This window comes from Schistocerca serialis, chromosome 5 (genome assembly GCF_023864345.2).
Source record: "Schistocerca serialis cubense isolate TAMUIC-IGC-003099 chromosome 5, iqSchSeri2.2, whole genome shotgun sequence".
In the NCBI taxonomy this organism is placed as follows: Eukaryota; Metazoa; Arthropoda; class Insecta; order Orthoptera; family Acrididae; genus Schistocerca; species Schistocerca serialis.
In genome coordinates, this window is record NC_064642.1 from 354,959,345 (window position 1) to 354,985,375 (window position 26,031).

A 26,031-nucleotide genomic window follows, 5' to 3' on the forward strand; every position below is an offset into this window, starting at 1 on the left:
GTCACTGCGATGTTGCCCGAGCCTCAAAACGCAACCTTAAACACACGAACAGAGGAGGTGGAGATTACTGTTTTAACGTCCCGTCGACAACGATGTCATTAGAGACGGAGCACAAGCTCAGATTAGGGAAGGATAGGGAAGGAAATCGGCCGTGCCCTTCCTAAGGAACCATCCCGGCATTTGCCTGAAGCGATTTAGGGAAATCATTGAAAACCTAAATCAGGATGGCCGGGTGCGGGATTGCACCGTCGTCCTCCCGAATGCACACACTAACATGTGTTACTTATGTGAAGAGCGCCGTTCTTGGAGTCCAGAAATTAAATATACTTTCTAATTGTGTCATCTTGCAGTGGATTATATCGTACGAGTCTTCGATGTGGAAAACGAATGTCAAGTGAATTTAGCGAGGTAACGCCGACCTACACCCGGAAGTAAATGCACTATCAGAGTGTTGACAAATACTTGCTACGACGCTGCCATTTCTAGGCTCTCTGACGAGGCAGCTCTTCAGCGAAATGCTTGCCGTGATTCTCCGATACGGTTCTTCAGAGTGGAGACGCGCGCGCACGTTTGGTTTTTATGCGGCGTTCTCCCCTGATGGTTTCTGACGTCGCCTTGTGGGCTATGTATACATATGAGACATTCAATTATCATTAATCCAGAATGATACAAGTTTCAGCTTCCGGCGTGGAAGAAGGCTGTTGACGCCGACATTATATCATTTCAACGTAGGGAAAGCAAAACGGATCATTCAATGTTACTCATTCAATATAAAGCATGTGAGATAATTTTCCGTAACGTTCATAATCATCTAAAAATACAAACGAAGTAAAAATACACCGGAAACTTATTCGAATTGAATATAACGCTTTGCACCTCGATGTCGAATTTGTCCACTTGCAATCTTTTGCAACATACACATAGAATGTCATGATTACCACGAGAATGAAGGATGGAAGCAAGAAGAGACGCAGTCAACAAATATTCTATTCCTCATGGCATTCATTTCATTTGACACGTAAGAAGAGGTAAAGCGGGAATTTACTTTCGTTAACACGAAAGATATGCCGCACATATTGATAACGAGGAAGTCTGCGTCTTCATACGCTTCCTCCTTGAAATCTGTATGCTCTATTATATACTAAGTAGCCCGATCATTGTTTCAGTAATGTTACCCTCTTGTTTGACCCCGTAACGATGAACAGATTCCAAATGCATGTCTCCCTTCCTGGGTTGTTTTTTCTGTTTTATTGCTTGGAATTCCTGAAGCAGACCACTGTGCCTTCCCCCCTCGTGGGTTAGGTCTCAAAACTAAACCGCTTTGTATCCAATGGCATAATTTATTCAGACAGCATCAGCATAGGACTATCAAACAAAGCCTTCCATTTACAGTTGCAGCACTCTAACCAGCACTGACCAAAGTGTAATCCACGGTCATGGTCCTAAATTACCAGCTGTCTGCTACTGTGGCAAAGTCCGTACTACACTGTCGATTCCGCAGCACCATTTTATCTGGTAACACTGTGTAGTTGCACAGTTGTGCTACCAGGTCTGTCCTCACACTGTCAACTTTATGTATCTCACTTCTCCTGTAGCGTAGATCACGAGGAGTCGAAGTAATTGAGTGTATTCTGCATGACGTAACATTCAGTATTCCCTTCTTTCATAGCCACTCTTCATGTGCATCGATACCAAATAGGAATGCGAAAACTCTTCCGAGTGAGAGAATGACAATAACAATCGTAACAAGAACAAGCAAATAATGAATGATGTTTATTCCCATGCAGAACGAGAATGGCTTTAAATATAAAAATCTGTATCTATATCTATATCCATATCTATTGATCTTTGAGTTGGCACAATGCAAATATATTCTTAGCATTTAGTTACTGAATTTAGTTCTGGATGTTTGCAGAACAAAGGAAAAGTCGGTACTTCTCGCTAGTGTAATATAATGTGAACCAGCAACTACCCTTTCCTTAGAACACGACTCAAGCAGGTCCTCAAGTAGGTAGCAAGGCACTGCTGCATTCTGTTCCCTGACATTGCTCTGATGACGGTTAATGCAGATAGTTCCGATTTTCAAATACAAAACGTATTCCAGGTTAGTTCCTAGGATAGTAACATTAAATTTGCGTTGTAGACGGCACATGAACGTGACGACTATCCATATTACTCATCAATATAAAAAGACAATATTTTGAGAATTTAGCAGGATTACTCAAAATGAATTCTGAAATTGGGTGACTGACTGCACAGGTGCTAAACGCCGTCAAGAGTATACGATGTCCTAATCGCATTAGGAATATGAAGAACGTCTTCGACAGCTCGCAACTTTCACATTGCTATCTCCACCCTACTCCAGACAGCCCTCGGTGGAGTTGTACTACGTTACCGATGTTATGGAAGGCCTTCAAACCGACAACAGACCACATATTGAAAAATGCAAGCGAATTCTCTTGCAGCGTAAGCTTATTGTAACTAATCTAAAAATTATTGGAGAGGAACATTGTCCTATTCAAAAAAAGTAAAATGTTACACACTGTTGACGTCAAACGGACATTATCTATGTCCTGTCTTGTGTCCTACTCATCTATAATATCAAGTGTACTATGAAAATGATTATATATAATGGATGATACCATAATGCATTGATACAAGATGGTGGGGGCCGGCCGGTGTGGCCGTGCGGTTCTAGGCGTGACCGCTACGGTCGCAGGTTCGAATCCTGCCTCGGGCATGGATGTGAGTGATGTCCTTAGGTTAGTTAGGTTTAAGCAGTTCTAAGTTCTAGGGGACTGATGACCTTAGAAGTTAAGTCCCATAGTGCTCAGAGCCATCTGAACCATTTGAACTATTTAACACAAAATGACATTAAAAATTAAAGTTATTCACGAGCAGCTAGTTGAGAATATGTATGAACATTAAATGACACGACGAACTGAAATAATATGACGAAGAGTTCAGCGCTCACTGGGAATAGAGCCCCACACATATCGTTGTTGACTACACACAAAGAGACGTCATCTACCGAATTTTTCTCCACCAGCTGCTCAGAATAGCATCTTGAACTTACAGTCATCTCGCAAATAGTTCTGTGTCTCACTGGGAGTTAAAAACGTCAGATATCGTTTGTGTTGACAACGAATGAAAATACATTAAAAATCAAAATTATTATCCACCAGCAGATAGGTGTTCTCATGATAGAGCATGATAATACATAATTAAATCTTTAGTGCCGGGCCAGGATTCGATCCCATTCACGCGTAATATGTGAAGGTGTTGAGGAATCTGCAGTTTTGAACAAACAACAAATTGTAGCCGAGCTGTATTGCCACGAAGGGATCAAATTCCGCGTTAAGGGCAGTCTGAGTTGCATTCCCAGTTTAGAACCAATTTTATCGACATACAGAAGCTCAAACAAAAGATGGAATAAGTGTCCTGTGACCATACATAGCGTTTGTGTCGTCACTTGAAATAAATAACTAGTATAAGAAAGGTTACTGGTGATAGAGTTTCTACATGTCGCCACTCCAGACTTTATTGTGGTTCAACCTACCGTCTACTTGGTAAAGAAGGAATATCATCTTCAATGTGAATTTTCAGACCACGCAGCCATTGTATCTCCTTCACTGGTGTAGCCAGGAGAGAATGGAATCTGTCTCTCCCTATCTAAAATCATTGACGGAAGTGGGAATCGAACCCAGACCATAGGTATAACAACCTACCATCCGTCCAACAGACCACGAAATCCTCTTCTCTGCGATTCATTTTTCTATCGTAACGCAGTTGCGCCACACTGGGTGAGAATTCTGACACACAGGCTCCCTGTAGTAATTTGCAGCATGTTCAGTAAATTCATTTACTTGGTTGACCGAATCACCATGAACTAGCTGCCTCGGCTACCCAGTGCATACATTCGACTATTTTGTAATCACAGAAATAAAATCACGTAACTGCCACCTACACACAACTGCCAACAGTGTAAGATGCAGAAGTTTAAATAGGAAGTGTTCCTTTCCACTTGAGCTATTCTATTGCGCTATCTGTTACTAGAAAACGTCGTTCAGTCCAAAAGAAAAGCTGTAACTGTTTGTCTCTCAGAAGTCAAGACCGGGCCATATGCATAATCTCACAGTGCTGTGGAATCCAAAAGTTCTGGAGGAATAGTTGCCGAGCTCTGGAGCTGCTGTAGCTACGTGTCAGCTTGTAGCATAGATAAGATGTCGCGAGTTCGAATACATTCAGTGCTACATTTTTTAAAACGCAATTCTGCTCTCTGCTGAAGGTATCAATCTAATGGAATTTTGAACATAATTCCCCTCACTTCTCAACCCAAAGTAGTCGCGTGTGGAAAAAGGGCTAACTACTGTGACATTTTGTTCTATTCAGGTTTAATAGACAGCAGGCAGCAGATGCATCTCGAAGATGTGCAGGGAGAGCGCATCGTACCATAATATGTCAGAAAAGTATTTTCTACATTAGCCGTCATGTGTTAGTGATATTTTATTCTTCTTCAAACTTTGTTTGACAGCTTTAACTCAGAACAAGTTTTCTACATGCATGTAATCAATAAACTGCATGTGCATTGTCAGACTGTCATAGGTAACATCTGAGAATTCGCATATATCGTTGATGATTAATTTCTCTCTCATGTTTACTATTGTTTTAACAACACTAAAGGAAACCTTACGAAAATTGTGCACTGTATTATAAGAAATGAAATAAAACTAACCATGATAACCTTACGACGAAAGTATCTGTACACAAGCATGCCTCTATCGACACGAATTAGTAAAATACTACTCACTTAGATTTTGATTGGGCCTGTGTTTAATTGGTATGCTGTGTCATACTCAAGAGGTATGCAAATGTGGCATTTCAGAAATATAGTTACGTATTCCTAGAAACCCAAAATTCCCTTGGCAGCAGCGGAAAGAGGCCTTACCTGTTGTGCAGCATTGTAAGTTTTTCAACATTGCACTATGAGCTGAAAGCATTTTCTTGCGATTTCCTTATTGATGTTTGATCTGACTGCTTGTAGCTCTTTCACAGAAGGGATAAAGACGTTACAGTCAGTGAGACTGGAACCGCGAACCGAAACAGACGCTTTTTCACAGGTCAGCACGTTACCACAGAGCTGGCGAGGAGGTATGGGTCTTAGCTTCCTATTACGAGGGCAATAGTAACTAGAACTCGTAAACCGCTATTTGAAGGTCGAGATTAGTTGCGGTTTCCACCTGCAACGACTTTCCTGGGCTGAAAACCGTAAATTTTCAATCTTTTGTTACCCTTCAAGCGATAATAACTCAGATTATTCAATGGAACCTGAAGACTACGGTCGTGTTCCAGCAGCGGTATGAATAAAATGATAGTAATAATAACAGTAATAATCGAATTATCCGGCAACTTCACACTTCACAGTGGATTTTCTCGAACTAAGAAATTTGCTGAATTTGTGAAAAATCAAAATGGCTTCATATCCAGCCTATGATGCCTAGAAGAGTCTTTACATCCTGCTGACATGAGAATAGCATAATCTCTGCGTCAGAAGCTTGCTTCTACTTGACCATTTAATAGACTCGCATTTTTTCCACCGTGACTAATTTTGTAAGCTAAGCACATCATCCGTTACAGCACACTCTTGGGGCTGGGTAATGTGGCCACAATGGTATGGTAGCACGAGCTATCACAGGTGCAATGCGTGGGTTCAGGCATTTGCTTTTAAGAGGCACAAACAGATTTATTTTACCTCTGGTAACCTCAAGAGAAAGACGTTATAATCCAGAATCCGCATTAAACATCACGTTCCTTCATTACCAACTGGGCAAGGCCGGTTTACGTTGGGAAATGACACAGCGGAAGTCATGGTAAACAGAAATACAGTCGCCAGTAAGCTTACTTACATTAGAAAATTTTATTTTATTTGATGAACCGATAGCCATTTAAAGGGACAGGGCTCTTATTTTACTTGTACTTGATTGAACTAGAGACGTTTAAAAATTTGGTGCTGGACTGTGATTCGAATTCGTATCTCCTCTTTCGAGGATCTGAATCTCTCGGAACAGTATAGTTCAGTCATTTCGTTCCTTTTCCCAAGACTGCAATCTTCTCTAGGTCTCCTCCAAAGGTAAGTATGTGGGTCTGAAACCTGATCCAGTACAAAAATATTCATAATTTCATTTCTAGCTTTATCAAGTGCACACCCACCTGCTAGTGAAAATTAACGCGCAATTTCAATGTCTGTTCATGTGTTTCCAACAATCGCAACAGGTGTCGTTATTTCTGGTCAAACACGCACACATCTTACTGTTCATGAGTAAGCAACTGATACTTAAGCTATATTCGTGGATGCACGGTAGGTGTGCAGTTCGATTGTCGCTTAGGCACAAAAGTTTGCATCCTTACTTTAGATTCAGACACCTAGCGGCTCGTAAGAAAAACCGATACGTAACATTTGATTTTTCTTAGTTAACAATCGGATTACGTGTTGGGTTCGTATCTCCGGCACAGAACTTCACATCATGCACTTCATCTTTAAATGCATGCACACTTTGTTACTTCAGAATGGAGGTATATCAGACATCTTTCGTGGTTAGATAACAGGGACGAAAGGGTCTTGATAGGAGTCGCGGTTTATTACAAAAATTGTCGTCTTTTATTTTCAAGTTTAGATTTGGTTACTGATATTGGCCAAAATTTCGGTAATTCATGACTCTTCATGGCTAATCATCAATATGATGTGATTAGATTACATTAGATTAACTCTTGTTCCATAGATCATGAATACAACATTTCGTAATGATGTGGAAAGTGTCATTCTAATGAAAGATTTCTTTAAATACCATGATTCAATTTCTTTACAACAATTTTTTACACTCTCTCTCATTGCTTTTTGTTTATATCTCTCTCTCTCTCTCTCTCTCTCTCTCTCTCTCTCTCTCTCTCTCTCTCTCTCTCTCTCTCACACACACACACACACACACACACACACACACACACACACACACACACACACACACACACACATATATTCTTTTTTATTTTTATTTGTATGTTGTGCTCGACTATCAGCGAGGCACGAAAACGCCTGTGAATGACTTTCTTAGTTTTGAGTACACTTACGAAAGAAATATAAAAACAACAATGAGAGTTACTGATTTATGATGCTCAGTTCGCAGTCAGTTCTGAGTATTATTAGTAACTACGCTCCAGTCCCTAAACCTAGTTACAGAAAGCGAATAAGACGCATTTAGTATTCCAGGCCGTAGCAGCCGTGACTTGGAGACATCAGCTATGGTCACTTCCCAGACCGCTGTAGGATCACATCGGTTCGTCTTCTTCCTGCTTGTACTGTAACTGAGATTTGGCAACAAGGCAACGTATGTTTGGCAACTCTGTGATCGACGAGTTACTTCCTGGTGTGCACGGAATTAAGCCTCAAAGTTCACTTGATTTTACCTGTCATTTCCATTGAATAATCTGAGTTATTATCGCTTGAAGGGTAACAAAAGATTGAAAATTTACGGTTTTCAGCCCAGGAAAGTCGTTGCAGGTGGAAACCGCAACTAATCTCGACCTTCAAATAGCGGTTTACGAGTTCTAGTTACTATTGCCCTCGTAATAGGAAGCTAAGACCCATACCTCCTCGCCAGCTCTGTGGTAACGTGCTGACCTGTGAAAAAGCGTCTGTTTCGGTTCGCGGTTCCAGTCTCACTGACTGTAACGTCTTTATCCCTTCTGTGAAAGAGCTACAAGCAGTCAGATCAAACATCAATAAGGAAATCGCAAGAAAATGCTTTCAGCTCATAGTGCAATGTTGAAAAACTTACAATGCTGCACAACAGGTAAGGCCTCTTTCCGCTGCTGCCAAGGGAATTTTGGGTTTCTAGGAATACGTAACTATATTTCTGAAATGCCACATTTGCATACCTCTTGAGTATGACACAGCATACCAATTAAACACAGGCCCAATCAAAATCTAAGTGAGTAGTATTTTACTAATTCGTGTCGATAGAGGCATGCTTGTGTACAGATACTTTCGTCGTAAGGTTATCATGGTTAGTTTTATTTCATTTCTTATAATACAGTGCACAATTTTCGTAAGGTTTCCTGTAGTGTTGTTAAAACAATAGTAAACATGAGAGAGAAATTAATCATCAACGATATATGCGAATTCTCAGATGTTACCTATGACAGTCTGACAATGCACATGCAGTTTATTGATTACATGCATGTAGAAAACTTGTTCTGAGTTAAAGCTGTCAAACAAAGTTTGAAGAAGAATAAAATATCACTACCACACGACGGCTAATGTAGAAAATACTTTTCTGACATATTATGGCACGATGCGCTCTCCCTGCACATCTTCGAGATGCATCTGCTGCCTGCTGTCTATTAAACCTGAATAGAACAAAATGTCACAGTAGTTAGCCCTTTTTCCACATGCGACTACTTTGGGTTGAGAAGTGAGGGGAATTATGTTCAAAATTCCATTAGATTGATACCTTCAGCAGAGAGCAGAATTTCGTTTTAAAAAATGTAGCACTGAATGTATTCGAACTCGCGACATCTTATCTATGCTACAAGCTGACACGTAGCTACAGCAGCTCCAGAGCTCGGCAACTATTCCTCCAGAACTTTTGGATTCCACAGCACTGTGAGATTATGCATATGGCCAGGTCTTGACTTCTGAGAGACAAACAGTTACAGCTTTTCTTTTGGACTGAACGACATTTTCTAGTAACAGATAGCGCAATAGAATAGCTCAAGTGGAAAGGAACACTTCCTATTTAAACTTCTGCATCTTACACTGTTGGCAGTTGTGTGTAGGTGGCAGTTACGTGATTTTATTTCTGTGATTACAAAATAGTCGAATGTATGCACTGGGTAGCCGAGGCAGCTAGTTCATGGTGATTCGGTCAACCAAGTAAATGAATTTACTGAACATGCTGCAAATTACTACAGGGAGCCTGTGTGTCAGAATTCTCATCCAGTGTGGCGCAACTGCGTTACGATAGAAAAATGAATCGCAGAGAAGAGGATTTCGTGGTCTGTTGGACGGATGGTAGGTTGTTATACCTATGGTCTGGGTTCGATTCCCACTTCCGTCAATGATTTTTGATAGGGAGAGACAGATTCCATTCTCTCCTGGCTACACCAAGTGAAGGAGATACAATGGCTGCGTGGTCTGAAAATTCACATTGAAGATGATATTCCTTCTTTACCAAGTAGACGGTAGGTTGAACCACAATAAAGTCTGGAGTGGCGACATGTAGAAACTCTATCACCAGTAACCTTTCTTATACTAGTTATTTATTTCAAGTGACGACACAAACGCTATGTATGGTCACAGGACACTTATTCCATCTTTTATTTGAGCTTCTGTATGTCGATAAAATTGGTTCTAAACTGGGAATGCAACTCAGACCGCCCTTAACGCGGAATTTGATCCCTTCGTGGCAATACAGCTCGGCTACAATTTGTTGTTTGTTCAAAACTGCAGATTCCTCAACACCTTCACATATTACGCGTGAATGGGATCGAATCCTGGCTCGGCACTAAAGATTTAATTATGTATTATCAAGCTCTATCATGAGAACACCTATCTGCTGGTGGATAATAATTTTGATTTTTAATGTATTTTCATTCGTTGTCAACACTAACGATATCTGACGTTTTTAACTCCCAGTGAGACACAGAACTATTTGCGAGATGACTGTAAGTTCAAGATGCTATTCTGAGCAGCTGGTGGAGAAAAATTCGGTAGATGACGTCTCTTTGTGTGTAGTCAACAACGATATGTGTGGGGCTCTATTCCCAGTGAGCGCTGAACTCTTCGTCATATTATTTCAGTTCGTCGTGTCATTTAATGTTCATACATATTCTCAACTAGCTGCTCGTGAATAACTTTAATTTTTAATGTCATTTTGTGTTAAATAGTTCAAATGGTTCAGATGGCCCTGAGCACTATGGGACTTAACTTCTAAGGTCATCAGTCCCCTAGAACTTAGAACTGCTTAAACCTAACTAACCTAAGGACATCACTCACATCCATGCCCGAGGCAGGATTCGAACCTGCGACCGTAGCGGTCACGCGGTTCCAGACTGAAGCGCCTAGAACCGCACGGCCACACCGGCCGGCCCCCACCATCTGGTATCAATGCATTACCCTATCATCCATTATATATAATCATTTTCATAGTACACTTGATATTATAGATGAGTAGGACACAAGACAGGACATAGATAATGTCCGTTTGACGTCAACAGTGTGTAACATTTTACTTTTTTTGAATAGGACAATGTTCCTCTCCAATAATTTTTAGATTAGTTACAATAAGCTTACGCTGCAAGAGAATTCGCTTGTATTTTTCAATATGTGGTCTGTTGTCGGTTTGAAGGCCTTCCATAACATCGGTAACGTAGTGCAACTCCACCGAGGGCTGTCTGGAGTAGGGTGGAGATAGCAATGTGAAAGTTGCGAGCTGTCGAAGACGTTCTTCATATTCCTAATGCGATTAGGACATCGTATACTCTTGACGACGTTTAGCACCTGTGCAGTCAGTCACCCAATTTCAGAATTCATTTTGAGTAATCCTGCTAAATTCTCAAAATATTATCTTTTTATATTGATGAGTAATATGGATAGTCGTCACGTTCATGTGCCGTCTACAACGCAAATTTAATGTTACTATCCTAGGAACTAACCTGGAATACGTTTTGTATTTGAAAATCGGAACTATCTGCATTAACCGTCATCAGAGCAATGTCAGGGAACAGAATGCAGCAGTGCCTTGCTACCTACTTGAGGACCTGCTTGAGTCGTGTTCTAAGGAAAGGGTAGTTGCTGGTTCACATTATATTACACTAGCGAGAAGTACCGACTTTTCCTTTTCTCTGCAAACATCCAGAACTAAATTCAGTAACTAAATGCTAAGAATATATTTGCATTATGCCAACTCAAAGATCAATAGATATGGATATAGATATAGATACAGATTTTTATATTTAAAGCCATTCTCGTTCTGCGTTGGAACAAACATCATTCATTATTTGCTTGTTCTTGTTACGATTGTTATTGTCATTCTCTCACTCGCAAGAGTTTTCGCATTCCTATTTGGTATCGATGCACATGAAGAGTGGCTATGAAAGAAGGGAATACTGAATGTTACGTCATGCAGAATACACTCATTTACTTCGGCTCCTCGTGATCTACGCTACAGGAGAAGTGAGATACATAAAGTTGACAGTGTGAGGACAGACCTGGTAGCACAACTGTGCAACTACACAGTGTTACCAGATAAAATGGTGCTGCGGAATCGACAGTGTAGTACGGACTTTGCCACAGTAGCAGACAGCTGGTAATTTAGGACCATGACCGTGGATTACACTTTGGTCAGTGCTGGTTAGAGTGCTGCAACTGTAAATGGAAGGCTTTGTTTGATAGTCCTATGCTGATGCTGTCTGAATAAATTATGCCATTGGATACAAAGCGGTTTAGTTTTGAGACCTAACCCACAAGGGGGGAAGGCACAGTGGTCTGCTTCAGGAATTCCAAGCAATAAAACACAAAAAACAACCCAGGAAGGGAGACATGCATTTGGAATCTGTTCATCGTTACGGGGTCAAACAAGAGGGTAACATTACTGAAACAATGATCGGGCTACTTAGTATATAATAGAGAATACAGATTTCAAGGAGGAAGCGTATGAAGACGCAGACTTCCTCGTTATCAATATGTGCGGCATATCTTTCGTGTTAACGAAAGTAAATTCCCGCTTTACCTCTTCTTACGTGTCAAATGAAATGAATGCCATGAGGAATAGAATATTTGTTGACTGCGTCTCTTCTTGCTTCCATCCTTACCAACATATTTCTTCATTCTCGTGGTAATCATGACATTCTATGTGTATGCTGCAAAAAATTGCAAGTGGACAAATTCGACATCGAGGTGCAAAGCGTTATATTCAATTCGAATAAGCTTCCGGTGTATTTTTACTTCGTTTGTATTTTTAGATGATTATGAACGTGTCAAATGAAATGAATGCCATGAGGAATAGAATATTTGTTGACTGCGTCTCTTCTTGCTTCCATCCTTACCAACATATTTCTTCATTCTCGTGGTAATCATGACATTCTATGTGTATGCTGCAAAAAATTGCAAGTGGACAAATTCGACATCGAGGTGCAAAGCGTTATATTCAATTCGAATAAGCTTCCGGTGTATTTTTACTTCGTTTGTATTTTTAGATGATTATGAACGTTACGGAAAATTATCTCGCATGCTTTATGTTGAATGAGAAACATTGAATGATCCGTTTTGCTTTCCCTACGTTGAAATGATATAATGTCGGCGTCAACAGCCTTCTTCCACGCCGGAAGCTGAAACTTGTATCATTCTGGATTAATGATAATTGAATGTCTCATATGAATACATAGCCTACAAGGCGACGTCAGAAACCATCAGGGGAGAAAGTCGCATAAAAACCAAACGTGCGCGCTCGTCTCCACTCTGAAGAACCGTATCGGAGAATCACGGCAAGCATTTCGCTGAAGAGCTGCCTCGTCAGAGAGCCTAGAAATGGCAGCGTCGTAGCAAGTATTTGTCAACACTCTGATAGTGCATTTACTTCCGGGTGTAGGTCGGCGTTACCTCGCTAAATTCACTTGACATTCGTTTTCCACATCGAAGACTCGTACGATATAATCCACTGCAAGATGACACAATTAGAAAGTATATTTAATTTCTGGACTCCAAGAACGGCGCTCTTCACATAAGTAACACCTGTTAGTGTGTGCATTCGGGAGGACGACGGTGCAATCCCGCGCCCGGCCATCCTGATTTAGGTTTTCAATGATTTCCCTAAATCGCTTCAGGCAAATGCCGGGATGGTTCCTTAGGAAGGGCACGGCCGATTTCCTTCCCCATCCTTCCCTAATCCGAGCTTGTGCTCCGTCTCTAATGACATCGTTGTCGACGGGACGTTAAAACAGTAATCTCCACCTCCTCTGTTCGTGTGTTTAAGGTTGCGTTTTGAGGCTCAGGCAACATCGCTGTGACTATATTCCGCCTCTGGCCGCCAGTGTGTCGTTAGCTCAGAGGTTCCCTTGTGCGTTGCAGTGCTTGTACTATAAGACATAGCAGTTCGAATCTCGGTAGAAGCCGCTGACTACAACCTTTTATTTTCCATTTTAATTAATGGAGTTGCAAACTGCTAGTAAAAATTTCTCATGCGAAATCTGAAGAATGCCTTTAAACATCAATCTTCGTCCGATTTCGACTTAGTAAATTAAGTTAATATCATGGATTTCTGCTTTGCAAATTCCAAGGTGCTTCACTACAAAATAGACCCTGAAAAGATTCAAACCGACTGTCAACGATATAAATTTGAGCTTTGTTCGTCATATAGGTCTAACATGTCAGAAGGTTGTTTATGAAGTGCACATGTTCATTAATGTAGTTCCCTTCTTCTAAATTTTTGCAATAGCATTTAACTGTAGACGTTTTCTAACACCGGCGTTAGCAATTCCTTTCCGTTCTCTGAAACCTTCAAAACGACAAATTTTTCTGGTTTACATCTGATGACCTTAACTATCACTTCCGATCAACAATAAATACTTCATGAACCCATACATGGAACTCCAAATGTGCAGTGTTCCTGCACTGCTACAGAGCATGCATTGCAAGGTATTCACACAGTTTATCGCATAGACTTACCATAAGGAATTAAACAAGAACTGTAATACACTTTACACCACAGACGCGCACTCTGGCTTGACGAAAACATCCAAACATTGACCAAAAGTTGCACAAATAATTGAGTTTGAAAGGAAAAGAAACGAGGTATGAAGCATTTATAAATTCATCGAATGTAGTGAGGTGGTTTAATTTCGTCCCAGTCTATAAAATTAATTTCGGGCCATACTCAGCTCTTGCCGATTAATGTAATATAATTCCCGCCCACTAATCAGGGCGTCTGTCTCCGTTGCTTTTGAGCGTGAATGGAAATTGTAGAAATTTTCTGTGGAGCAACATTTAATAATAAAGAGTTTTAAATCATCAAAAGCGATGAGCGGTAGCAGGCGCTTTCGATAAAGAACGGGGGAGTGCAGCGCCGCTGCTGTCGCCACGGCCGCTGCCAGTAGCCAGCAAATGGATCCCGGAGCTTTGCCGCATACGGCGTCCAGAGGAGGACAGTCTGCAGGAAATCTGCCGTAAAATTTTGATATCGGTGTGTCACAAAGCGAAATAGATTGAATCTGCGCTACCATTACATTCACGTCTTCAGCATTCAGACAGAAGAGGCTATAAAAATATTTTATGCCAGCTGCTCTCGATCCACTGACATTATGAACAGAAACAACGCACGCTACCGCTAGACCACAGGGGTAATCAGCCTAGAGTTTCTCTATCATGGGACAAGTTTTCCTCCAGGAAGTGCCGCAGTCTACAGTGTTGCCAGATTGTGCAGATAACCGGACTTAGAAAATTAGCGAGTTGGCCAGTTTTTTTGTCCCATGTCGCGATCGGCGCGGACTTAGCCTCTGAAGCGGCCGGCCGCCGGTCAAGTTTTGTGTCAAAGAGTGTACATTCGTTTTCAGCACACACACACACACACACACACACAACTTATGAAGGTATAAATGACGCTAGTACATTACCTGCAGAAGCTGTGCCAATGAGCGGCTGACCAGGGCGTGCTGTTGCCACATCCCAGATACCATCCTTATGGCCCGAGAATTCACGGACTAAGGAACAACTGACAGTTGGACCTTTGAAACTAGATACAATCTTGCTTGTCTGTGCTTTCAGTTTGTGAGCTGTTTTCAGTTTCTGTGATGAACCAGTCACCGCTGAGAACACACAAAGAACATCACAATTGACCCTTCCTGCTAGTAATAGCTAGTATAAAGTGGCAGTTGTTTTTCTGTGTTCTACTGGAAAATTACAATTATAAAAACTGCTGATGAGATTCAATTTCACCTACAAAATGACTCCAGCTTTTATTCTTGAAGCTTCTTTTAGTTGCACAGCAGTTCGTAACTATTATCTCCACTGCTGTTATTAACAGGAATTGGACAGTAATCAAACTAATATGAAATATTTGGAGGACTGCTTGTATGGTTAAATTGAACACAAGGTACAAATAATAAGATTACAGAAGCAAAAACTATAGACTGAAACAATAAAGGTTAGAAATTTCCAAAAAAAAAGTAGGTAACATGGCTCTCTCTCTCTCTCTCTCTCTCTCACACACACACACACACACACACACACACACACACACACACACACACACACACACACACACACACACACACACACTGTTTTAGTTCTGATCACTTTCTTTCATATACTTTCTACAGAATTAAATATCACTACAGTTCCTTTGATGATCATCATTTCAAAGAAACTGCTCTTTTTTGATAACTAAACACACATTTCATAACATAAAATTTGCACTATTTTATTGCCAATTACGTTCTTTGAGATAAATGCCTCCAGGTAACATTTTTGTTCTCTTTCTCTGCTCAACCCTGCCACTGCAAATTAATTTTGGAGTTTTTAATAGTTTCGTTTCTAGTATCTCAAATCTAGAGGATTTGAAGTTAGTCAAAAAAGTTACGCCATTGTGCTATCAAGCCCAATATGGGCAGTGTCAAGTGTCCAAAGATTTGATTTGGACAAGCTGTTCTTACATTTACTGATGTAACATAGCAGCAACACTTGAAATTCACTGAAGGCTTTTATGAGAGCATAGTTCAAGGTTGTATGTCAACATATTTTTTTCGGCTAATTTTGGCTTTGGGATTTTGATTTCATTTGGGAGGGAATGGCTCAGCCAAACACTAAAGGTTATTTCTGAAAGTCAACAGCAAATTAGCAGTTACTTATGCACTGAAATAAACCTGTAGTATAAGCTGAAACTATACTCTGCATAAACACTGATCCTCAATTTTTGCAGTCAGTTCACTAAATAGTAGTGTATTTCAAAGTAGTGTTTTATAAGATGATTCTGAATTTTGCTCGGAGTTCACTTTTAACAAATGAAACAATGTAAACTTCAGACAATGCAAAATCCAGGACTGATTAATCATAGTATTATGAGAGGGAAGAGTGCTGCTCACCATGTAGTGGAGATGTTGAGTTGCAGACAGGGGTGGGGGGTGGGGGGAAAGCTACTAAACATGTAAGCTTTTATCAGAACACCTTCATTAAAAAAAAAAAAAAAAAAAAAAAAAAAAAAAAAAAAAAAAAAAAAAAAAAAAAACACCACACACACACACACAGCTGAGGGGGGGGGGGGGGGGGGTGCCTATTTCAGAAGAAGGCTTACATGTTCAGTAGTCTTTTTGTTGTGCCTGCAATTCAACATCTTGGCTATATGGTGACTAGCAATCTTTCCTTTTCATAAAATGTGAACTTCAGTACTCCAGTAATATTTGCTTCACTGTAATCAAAATTACATGTGTTACAGCTCAGTGTAAGTCATAGAAGTTATATGAAACAACCATTGACAAATATTGAATGGCAGCCTTGAATTATTGTTTTTGTTGATCACATTATATTGTGAAGTATGATAAAACTGGACATCATTGCAATGCAGAATTACCATGCAACCAAACTAAACTGTACTAAGCACAAGTGGCAATATAATTTTCCTAGTTGTATAGCTCAAAGATAAGACACAAGGAAAGTGGATATGACATACATGGTTAGTATAACTAATTACTAATCCAGCAGTCTTTGGTTCAATCCTAGTTAGTGACACTGCAGTATGTGTAGATGGAAAAGTATGAATGGCGGCACAGATAACTGAGCAATTTTGTGGACATATAAGTACATCATTAACAGGTACTACAGGAAATACTTATGAGACACATACATGAAAACATTGGGAAAAGGACAAACTGATTGGTGGTGTGACATGGGTTACAGGATTTTCTTTACATATTATGACAGGGGTGTACAGATCATGAGACTTACACTGCATATAAGCAGAGGTATTTTTCTTGCAATCTCTCTGTACTCAAGAGCGCAGAAAAAAGTTATACTTTATACTGTGAAAAGAAGTTCCTGAGTAAATATTTGCTACATCTGCTGTAGCATATGCTATACAAATCGTAATTAAAGAAAAATATGTGACTGAAATATAAAAAACCAGTGGAACTGCTGAGAGGAAGCATCCAGTTAATAGCTGGACACGGGTTTTCTTACATGTTCCTAGATCCCTGACAGTAAGATTCCAAAATTAACTGCAGATTAAATTAAATTAAACACTGAGCTATGATATTAATTTTACATCACATTCACAAATACAGCTTCCCTTTCATGTAGACCATACTAAGCTTATTCCCCCCCTCAAAGCAGAAAGAAGTTCCATTTATCACTTCACCATTGCCCTATAACTGCAGCAGTTCTGAAAACTGTAATGTATAATCAACGAGAAACAACATAATTAATTTAATACCAATTTTTCTTTTGTGCAGATCAGTGATTTGATCAGCTACGTATGGACAGTGAAACCTCGATGCAGTATATCCAATCCAAGCATTTTCCCATGGAGACTTGAGAGCTTCATCAAGTTTCACGTAACACATTTTTACCCCATTTTATCTTCTCCTCTTCTGCCATGCTGATTGTTAGAAAAACTTCTTCCAGCTATTACTCCCAGCATTCGTTCTCAAATTACATGACCCCTGGCAAAGTATGCAAGCATGGTTGTTGCTTTCTTAACAAAGGCAACATGGCATGAGTTATTGCTAGTGTGTGTCCTATCCACAAGTTACAAGCAGAAGTTAAGTTTTTATACTGTAACTTCAGTTTTGTAAATGAATGCATCTGTAGTCCTCATGCTTACAAGTTTTTATTCTTCACTAGTCTTTGAAATTGTAGATCGAGGTTTCACTACTCACACAAGACCAGGAATAATATTTTTAAAAAATACAAAGTATTTTTAAAAGGGATTAAAAATCAAAAAAACATCTTACATTTCTGTTTCGAAAGACTTTTTGAATATGCATTGTCAAAATCAGGAAAATCACAGCTCTGCTTGTCACCAATACAGGATTCCCTCTCTAGTCGTTCATTTAGGCTGTCAATCTTTTCTTGCACTGCAAAAAATAGTGTAAATTCAGTTAATGTACAGAAATTATTTATTGAACAAGGAAGATTCCTTATCTGATGACTTCTACTCTCACATCCCACTATCTATGTAGAATGATTTAACACAGGACCATTATCATAGTAAACATGGTGCTGTCAGAGAAATACATTTTTGACAAAAAAACAAACATGATTCAGGAATTTTTTTCAGTGTGACTGGAAAACAGAAGGAAACCATTACAATGAGAACACACTTTTCTGATTAATATATTTTCTATCAGACAGTCCAAGGAGAAGCCATATCTGCGTCACTGCTAATTTCTAGTCATGCAAGAGTTAATTTAATATATGGGCAGTTAGTTTGTTAGTTACATGTTTCACATACCTTAACTGAGACCTCTCATTACGATATGGAATGTTTAGCTTTTACACATTTAGAAATTCTTCAATGTAACAGAAGGAGTTGTCAAGCAGATACGATATTAGTTTTTGTTTCAAGTTAGTTATAGAATGAGTTAAATTCTTAACATCACTGGATAAGTGGTAACAGATTTTTATGGCTGAATACTGCACCCCTTTCTATGCCATACTACGAGTTATGGATATTGTAAATAATTCCTCCTTCTATTGTTATATTAATGAATGTTACTGATCTTTTCAAAATGCGATTGATTGTTGAAAACTTTGTAACTGCATAATTCTGCACAACCAATATCTTTTTCATCAATTGTGAGTTACCCTGTGAAGCCATGAATGAAAATAGGAGAAGTAAGCCAACTTTTTGACATTTCACAGCTCCAAAATTTGATATTATTGATAAAGCAGAAGTTGCAGAGCTTAGGAGTTTAAGAAGATCTGTAACATGTAACTTCCAGTTTCAGTTATCATCCATAAAAGCACTTCACAATTTTTAAAATTTTTGTTTCATTTCAAGGTTTATCATCGAGCATTATTTCTAATGATGTCTTCATCAGGCCTTGAGCAGTACTGACTTGAATGTGTTGCCTTTTATCTAAGTTCAGTGATTATTTCCAGAGCACCAGTTATTATTTTTCAAGAAAATATTTTTTATATTTTCAAGTATCATGGTTTCTTCAATATCCTTCATTATAACACTTGCACTACCAGCAAAGAGAGCTAGTCATGCTTCTTGGATTTAACACAAAAGCTCATTCACACATAACATAAAAAGAGCACACCAAATATTATTTCCTGTGGTATCTACAGAGATTTCTCCCCATTCTGTACACTGCCCTCGAGTCATATCTCTGATACCATAATACTGGCACTCCTCTAGGAGAATACTGTGACTTGTACAATCAAAGGCTATCGACAAGTAAAAAAAAAAAGAAGGAGTTGGCAACAATATGTCTTTAAATTTTGTGTAATATGAGTCACAAAATGAAAACAACATGTTCTTGACAGAGGCTGCTTTGAAATCCAAATTGAGACTGACTAAATACGTAATTTTGGGAGAGGTACGTTAAATACATAATCTTTTCCAGTACTTCAAGTAGGAGGTAAGTAGGGTGACAGTTTAGAAATGACAACCATATATTACGGATTATAATATGCACTTCTTTTCTTTGAAAAATTGCCTCTAAACTGTGGTGAGCCTTATATCCAAAATAAATATAAAAATGTCCAGTGTTTGATTTACAATTCCCGCCAATCTTAAAAATGGCCATATATTCAATGCTGCAGGAAACCACTTATCTGGCAACATTGGATCCAACTGGCAGCAGCAGTGCACAAACACGATGAACATGAGTTGTGAGGATTCACTAGCGTGCTAACACTGTCTCCCTTCCGCCCCACCAACACAAACCCAGAACAGTGTCTACCCTATGATGTGTCACTGCAGTCTGTGGTGCCAGTGAATTGAAAGTGGTTCATGTTATCGGTAACAGTACAATATTTTTGTTAGTAGCTGACTAAATGTGCAAATACAGGATTGAATGCAAAATGGCCAAAACCAGAAGGCGACGTAATGAAATGGAGTCAAGGACACCATCAAAATGGCATTGGAATTAATACAAAAATGATTCAAATACATACTCATAAGCTATCTCTACAGTGGAACTGAAGAGACTTTAAGGGTAGAGTTTGTTGGTGCTACAGTTTTATGAAGTATCACAGACTTAGCAAGCAAACCAAAACCAAAATATCTCAGAAAATACCACAAGAGTATGAATAGAAAATGTTATCTTTCCATCGCTTTATTATTCAACATCGAAAGAAGGCCGGTGTAGAACTAAGCCAAACAGCAAATAGGGACGAAACTCCTCTGACATCTTATGTGCCAAGTAACAATACTATTGCCATGAAATGTGCTGAAACTGCAACTATAACAAGTGGAAATGAAAAAAAGGCACTACACTGTTGTCCTTTCATGTTGTGCTGATGGAACTTAATCCAATGATCATTTCCAAGCACAAAACAATGCTAAACCTTATGCAGTACTGGCAGGTGGTGGTGGTGGTGGTGGTGGTGTTCACACACTGATATGAAATTATGGATTAACAGGGTGTGGGAGAGAAGTACAGGTGCATTATTGAAGACGAGTTCTCTTCTTGTGCTACATCAGTTTAGTAGTCTGCCTGAAAAATTCTGTGGAAGATAAATTGAGACAGGGAAAAACAGAGCATGCTGTTATTACGGGAGGACTTACTTCACAATTGCAACCTCTTTATGTCTTGATAAATAAATCATTAAAAGTGTACACGAGAGAGGAATGGAACAAATGGATGATGCATGAAACACAACATGAATTCACACAGAAGGAAGCCTTAAAACGACCTACAATCACACCAGTGTGTCAGTGGATAAAACATTAGTCATGACGTAGAGCAAGAGAAGACATTATTGTTAAACCTTTCAAGAAGTGCGGCATAAGTAACGCTCTTGACAGCAGAGAAGACCGTCGTATATATGAAGAGAGCAACGATGATGACAACAACGAAGAAGAAGAAGAAAGTTCAGGTGACAATTTTCAGGTATTTTACAGGTCAGTTCAGTTTTATAAACTAAGAACTTTTTTTTTTTAATCTGACTTTGTTGTCTAATAATCAAAATGCTAAAAATGTGATTTTTTTTGAAAAAACTGCTTTAAAATTAAAGTGTGTTTTATAGTCCATAGCATCCTACAGATTGTAAAATACAGAAATATCTGTCATGTTAGCTTTACTATAATATTTCAATTTGTATGGAAATAACCCCTGTGAAAGGGATGCATTTTATATGAAAATGAATATACTGCACACATGTCAAGAATAGGATTTAGTCTTTTAGTTGAGATGTTATCAACTCATAGAAATTTTGGCTTCAATAAAGTAATTGTGAATATTTCGTCCATAAGGAACAGCATTATGTGTGCCGCGACTGTTGATCAATGCAAATAAAACAGTCTCTACGCCAGTCATTTGTTACGATGGAACACACCATCATCTTTAGATGTAGAATTGTTTATTTACATGGCTAGTGTAGGTGAAGAGTACAGACTTCTTTCCACAGTCACAGACCAAGGGCAGTGTAGGTTATTGGGCTCCTCTTGAATGCTGATATGTGCACACTTCAATTAGTACATTAATTTCTCATATATAAAAAAATTACAACAGATCATACGTATGTAGTGTAGGCTGAACTTATTGAGGGATGAATGGGAGTGATTACATTAACTGCTGTGCATTGACATTATAAATTATGAGAATGTCAATACTTTTGAAAAAGTTGATTGAGCCTGTTTCACAACTGTCACTGAGTAGGTGTTCCCAAAGTGGGTTTTTTTCCCCCCTCTCTATGTACATAGATTTCTAGTTCTTCATATACAGACATTCTGTGTCCTTTCAGTGTATGTAGTATATCAAGGTTGCTTTCCACATAGTCAAATGGATGTCCTGTACCTTTTATGAGGGAGGCTATTGCAGATGTGTGTGGTGTATTGCATCAGATTGTGTTTATATGTTCTTTGAATCTTGTGTGGAAGTTACGGCCTGTTTGACATATGTACTGAGCCGGGCATTTATTATGTCCCAGAGGATCAAAATTTATTTTGCATGGTTTTTAAGTTATGAGGAAGTCTTTGGCATATCTTATTGTTAGTTTGGAATGCAATTCTTATTTTGTGTCGCTTGACGATATTGGAGGTTTTGTGAGATGTTACTGAGGAAGGGGATGTACGTTGTTAGTGCACTTTCTTGGTTCTTGATGGTTATTTTGTTCATTTTATTTTTTTAACTAAACTGTCTATTAGTGTTGGTTTATACCTGTTAGCTATAGCTACTTGTTTGCTGATTTTTATTTCATTCTGGAGGCTGTGATCACTCAGTGGGATTTTTAGAGCGCTATGGATCACTGGGCGATAAGCTGCTAGTTTGAGTTCATTGGGGTGGCAGGAAGAAGCATGTATATTTATGTCTGTGGTGGTTGGTTTTATGTAAATTTGGAAGACATATGTGTTATTGTGTTTGCAGACAGTTAAATCAGTGTGTTCATTGTGTCCTTTATTTCCAGTTAGCGTGCGACTGTAACATTCTTGTGGAACTTCTTGAATGTTTGGAGGATGCCTTGGACATTATCTTCATTTTCCCCATCAATGATCAGAAATGTATCGTCTACATACCTTCTGTAGAACTGAACTTTTTGAATGCATGTTAGCTTTTTTTGTGAAAAGTTTGTGCTCTAGGTGGTTGAGGAATATTTCATCTGGCACCCACAGATAGCCCATTTGTTTGTTTGCAGATTTTTCCACTGAAAGAGAAGTAATTATATTTCAATACCCATTCCCAAAGATTGATGAATTCCGAGATTTCTGCTGGGGAAAACTGCTTCTATTTTATTAGGTTTTGTTTAGTAACAGCTAAAGCATCGCGAATGCGGATGTTAGTATACACATTTGTAAAAACTGCTGACTCTTTTGTCTGCCTTTGTGACAATTGCTTGATGGTTTTTCAGTTTAGTATTTAATGAGTGGAGTGCTCTATTTTCTTTAATCGTGGTAGCATTTCTAACAGTTTCTCTTGTGGTTTCTTTCTCGAGCAGGTTTTTAACTTTTTCTGCTACACCAGTTTTAGTGTTGCTATCTAATTTCGTGGCATCTGTTGCATCCTTAGTAATTACTATTAACTCTGATATATCTAACTTAAAGTGATTGTTCTACGTTGTATTTCAGACCATCGTCAAATAGGTCAAGTTCTTTTAACACTGAATTCGATATCGGTGGTGTTTGAACTTTGCTGTGGAATTTATGTTGCTTTCCTGAATCTTGAATCAACTGCACATTTTTGAGTTTGGATAACTTTCTGTTGCTTCTGTTTATGGTAATGACCTTCTTGTTAACACTGACACTGATTTTGTGCCACACATAGTTTGAGGTAAAATCTTTTGTCTTATTTGTCAGTACTAGATATTGTATAATTGTCTATTTAGTAAGTCTTTCTTTCCCTGGAGTACTCCAGTTTTGGTATCCAGCCATATGTTCTCGAACATCTTTCGAACTATGTTACCAGATCATGAATTCTTTGGGCTTTTCACTTTGATGTACTTTGAGATGATTTCATGTCTACTGCATTCCTAGTTAAAATCAATACTAGCAATGGTTTTCATAATTTTGACCTTTTATAATTCCTAACCTTTCATTGCCTCACTTGGCACACAAATGAATATTTCGTCTGTAAGGGACAGCATTATGAGGGCTGCAAAGGTTGATCAATACAAATAAAACACTTTCTGCATCAGCCACTTGTTTATTTTGCCACTAAGCATTTCAATTAAGAAAATAAAAACAAAAATGAACAAAATAACCACCAAGAACCAAGAAATTACACTAACAACATACATCCCCTTACTCAGTAAAACCTCCCAAAAAATTGCCAATATCTTCAAGTGACACAAAATGAGAATTGCATTCCAAACAAACATACCAAAGACTTGCTCACAACTTAAAAACAGGAAAGATAAATTTTCAGCCTCTTGTATAAATAAAATCATATGTAGTAAATGCCCAGCTCAGTGCATACATCAAACAGGCCGCGACTTCCACATCAGATTCAAAAAACACATCAATGCCTTCTGATAAAACCCACCACACAAATCTGCAATATCCTCCAATATAAAAGATACAGGACATACATTTGACAATGTAGAAAGCAACCTTGAAATACTACATACACTGAACGAAGGATACACAATATCTCTATACAAAGAACTAGAAATCTAAACTAGAAATCTATATACACAGAAAAAAAACCCTGGGAAACACCTACTCAATGATAGTAGTGAAGAGGCTCATAATTTTTTTCAAAAGCTTTGACAAAGTACTTCAAGCATTCAGGGGATTCCGAATGCACAAACCATTAGCAGAATATTACAAATGTTACGGGAGACATGTTCTCTATCTAGCGTTCATAACCAGAACGAGCACTCCATACGTGAAAACGAATATGACAAAGCAAGCTGGGATATTTTTAATACCCTCTCTTGTTTTGCCATCTGCCTACTTAAATTCGTTTTTTCCTTTTTGAACTAATTACTACCACCATACGTGAGTATAATCTCTATTTTCATAATAGAGGAAAAGGTTGGCCCTCAGTTTTAAAGAATATAACACGAGATCTAATTTTGTGCTTAGTTTTATGTATGTAACTGATTTTCTAATTTATTTTTACATTCCTAGTTAGTATCCTTCACTATAGTGTGAAATAGGTGATTGTTTCGTAACCTAAATCCTACTGCTGACGTATAGACAAATATAAATTCTGTACCAATTATGAACATTTGGAGGAACAACTAATAGCAATCTTTAAGTATTTATTTGGCTCCATTCCAAAAACATGTTAGGAAAGCCAGCCCTTAATTCCAAAGTAATTAACAGTTTTGACAAAAGTATTGTTTGCATAACGATATTTGTTAATTTCATGATTTAAGCAAATAATTTGGCCCAACTGTTGTAGTAGAAGAAACTCTTAAAAAGAATTTTTCGATGTATGCTGTTAATTTAATAATTTAAGTGTCAATTGTTATTTCTGTAAATTAAACATCGAACAATGTGAAGTTTCAGTACCTATTATTGTGATGATATATAAGGGCCTGATTTTTGGTCATGAGACAGTCAGTCCACCGCCGAGTTTCACACAAGGAACCTGTGCTGGTTGGAACTATGACAATGCATCAAATTAACAGTGTAATAAGTGTTACACAATTAGGCCATGTGTAACTGTGGCAGTGTCTGCACCATACATACCTTTCTCTTCTTCAAGAACTGTGAACTTTGTGGTTATGTTTTTACTGCTCATTGATGTTCAACAGGAAACTATTGTAGCAGTATGTGGATGTTCGCCTGCTAATTATTAATGAGGCTTATCGAAAGGTGAACAATAGAGCACTGGCCATATAACTGTAATAATGGGGTGTTGTGAACAGTGAAATTAAAGTACAGTGAAATGCAGCTGTGCATCCATCAGCTATATTATTTAAAGTAGTCTGTTGTACTTCCACAACCCATTTTTCAGTCGGTGTGGCAACGCAGTACGTCGACACAGAGGGCAACAAACGAAGAAGCTACATGTGGTGCCCCTGGTGAGGAGTAATGTATTTGGGCACAATACAGTAGAACTCATGAAATTAGACAGTGAAGTGTGAACTTTAGTGGTTTACAGTACAGTTTCAAATGAAAGGAGTGATACAGCCAATCAGCACTGGGGTTTCATAACGAAGAAGGTGCAGCAGCCAATCAGCAAGCAGGTTATATGGAAGCAGCTAGTGCGTACAGGAGCAGCCAATCAGAACGCAGGTGGACACAGCTGACCGGAGGTAAACAAGACTTCTTGCCAAGAGAATTACAACTTGCGCGGACGATGGAACAAGATGACAACCACAACAGCAGCAGCAGCCGAGGAGTGATTAAAAAAACAAGGTAATTCATT

The 26,031-nt window shown here is 38.8% G+C and overlaps 1 protein-coding gene across 6 annotated transcripts in view; it reads right to left on the reverse strand.

The window, feature by feature from the left end:
- Positions 1-26,031, reverse strand: part of LOC126482392 (WD repeat-containing protein 37) — a 130,965-nt gene that overhangs the window by 40,935 nt on the left and 63,999 nt on the right. For 5 of the 6 annotated variants that reach the window (XM_050106501.1, XM_050106502.1, XM_050106503.1 and 2 more), the window contains 2 exons: positions 17,995-18,117; positions 14,665-14,856 (listed from right to left, as the gene is read on the reverse strand). In XM_050106501.1, the coding sequence (XP_049962458.1) occupies positions 14,665-14,856; positions 17,995-18,117 (315 nt within the window). The remainder of the gene's footprint in view (positions 1-14,664; positions 14,857-17,994; positions 18,118-26,031) is intronic. The other variant, XM_050106506.1, reaches the window with a different exon arrangement.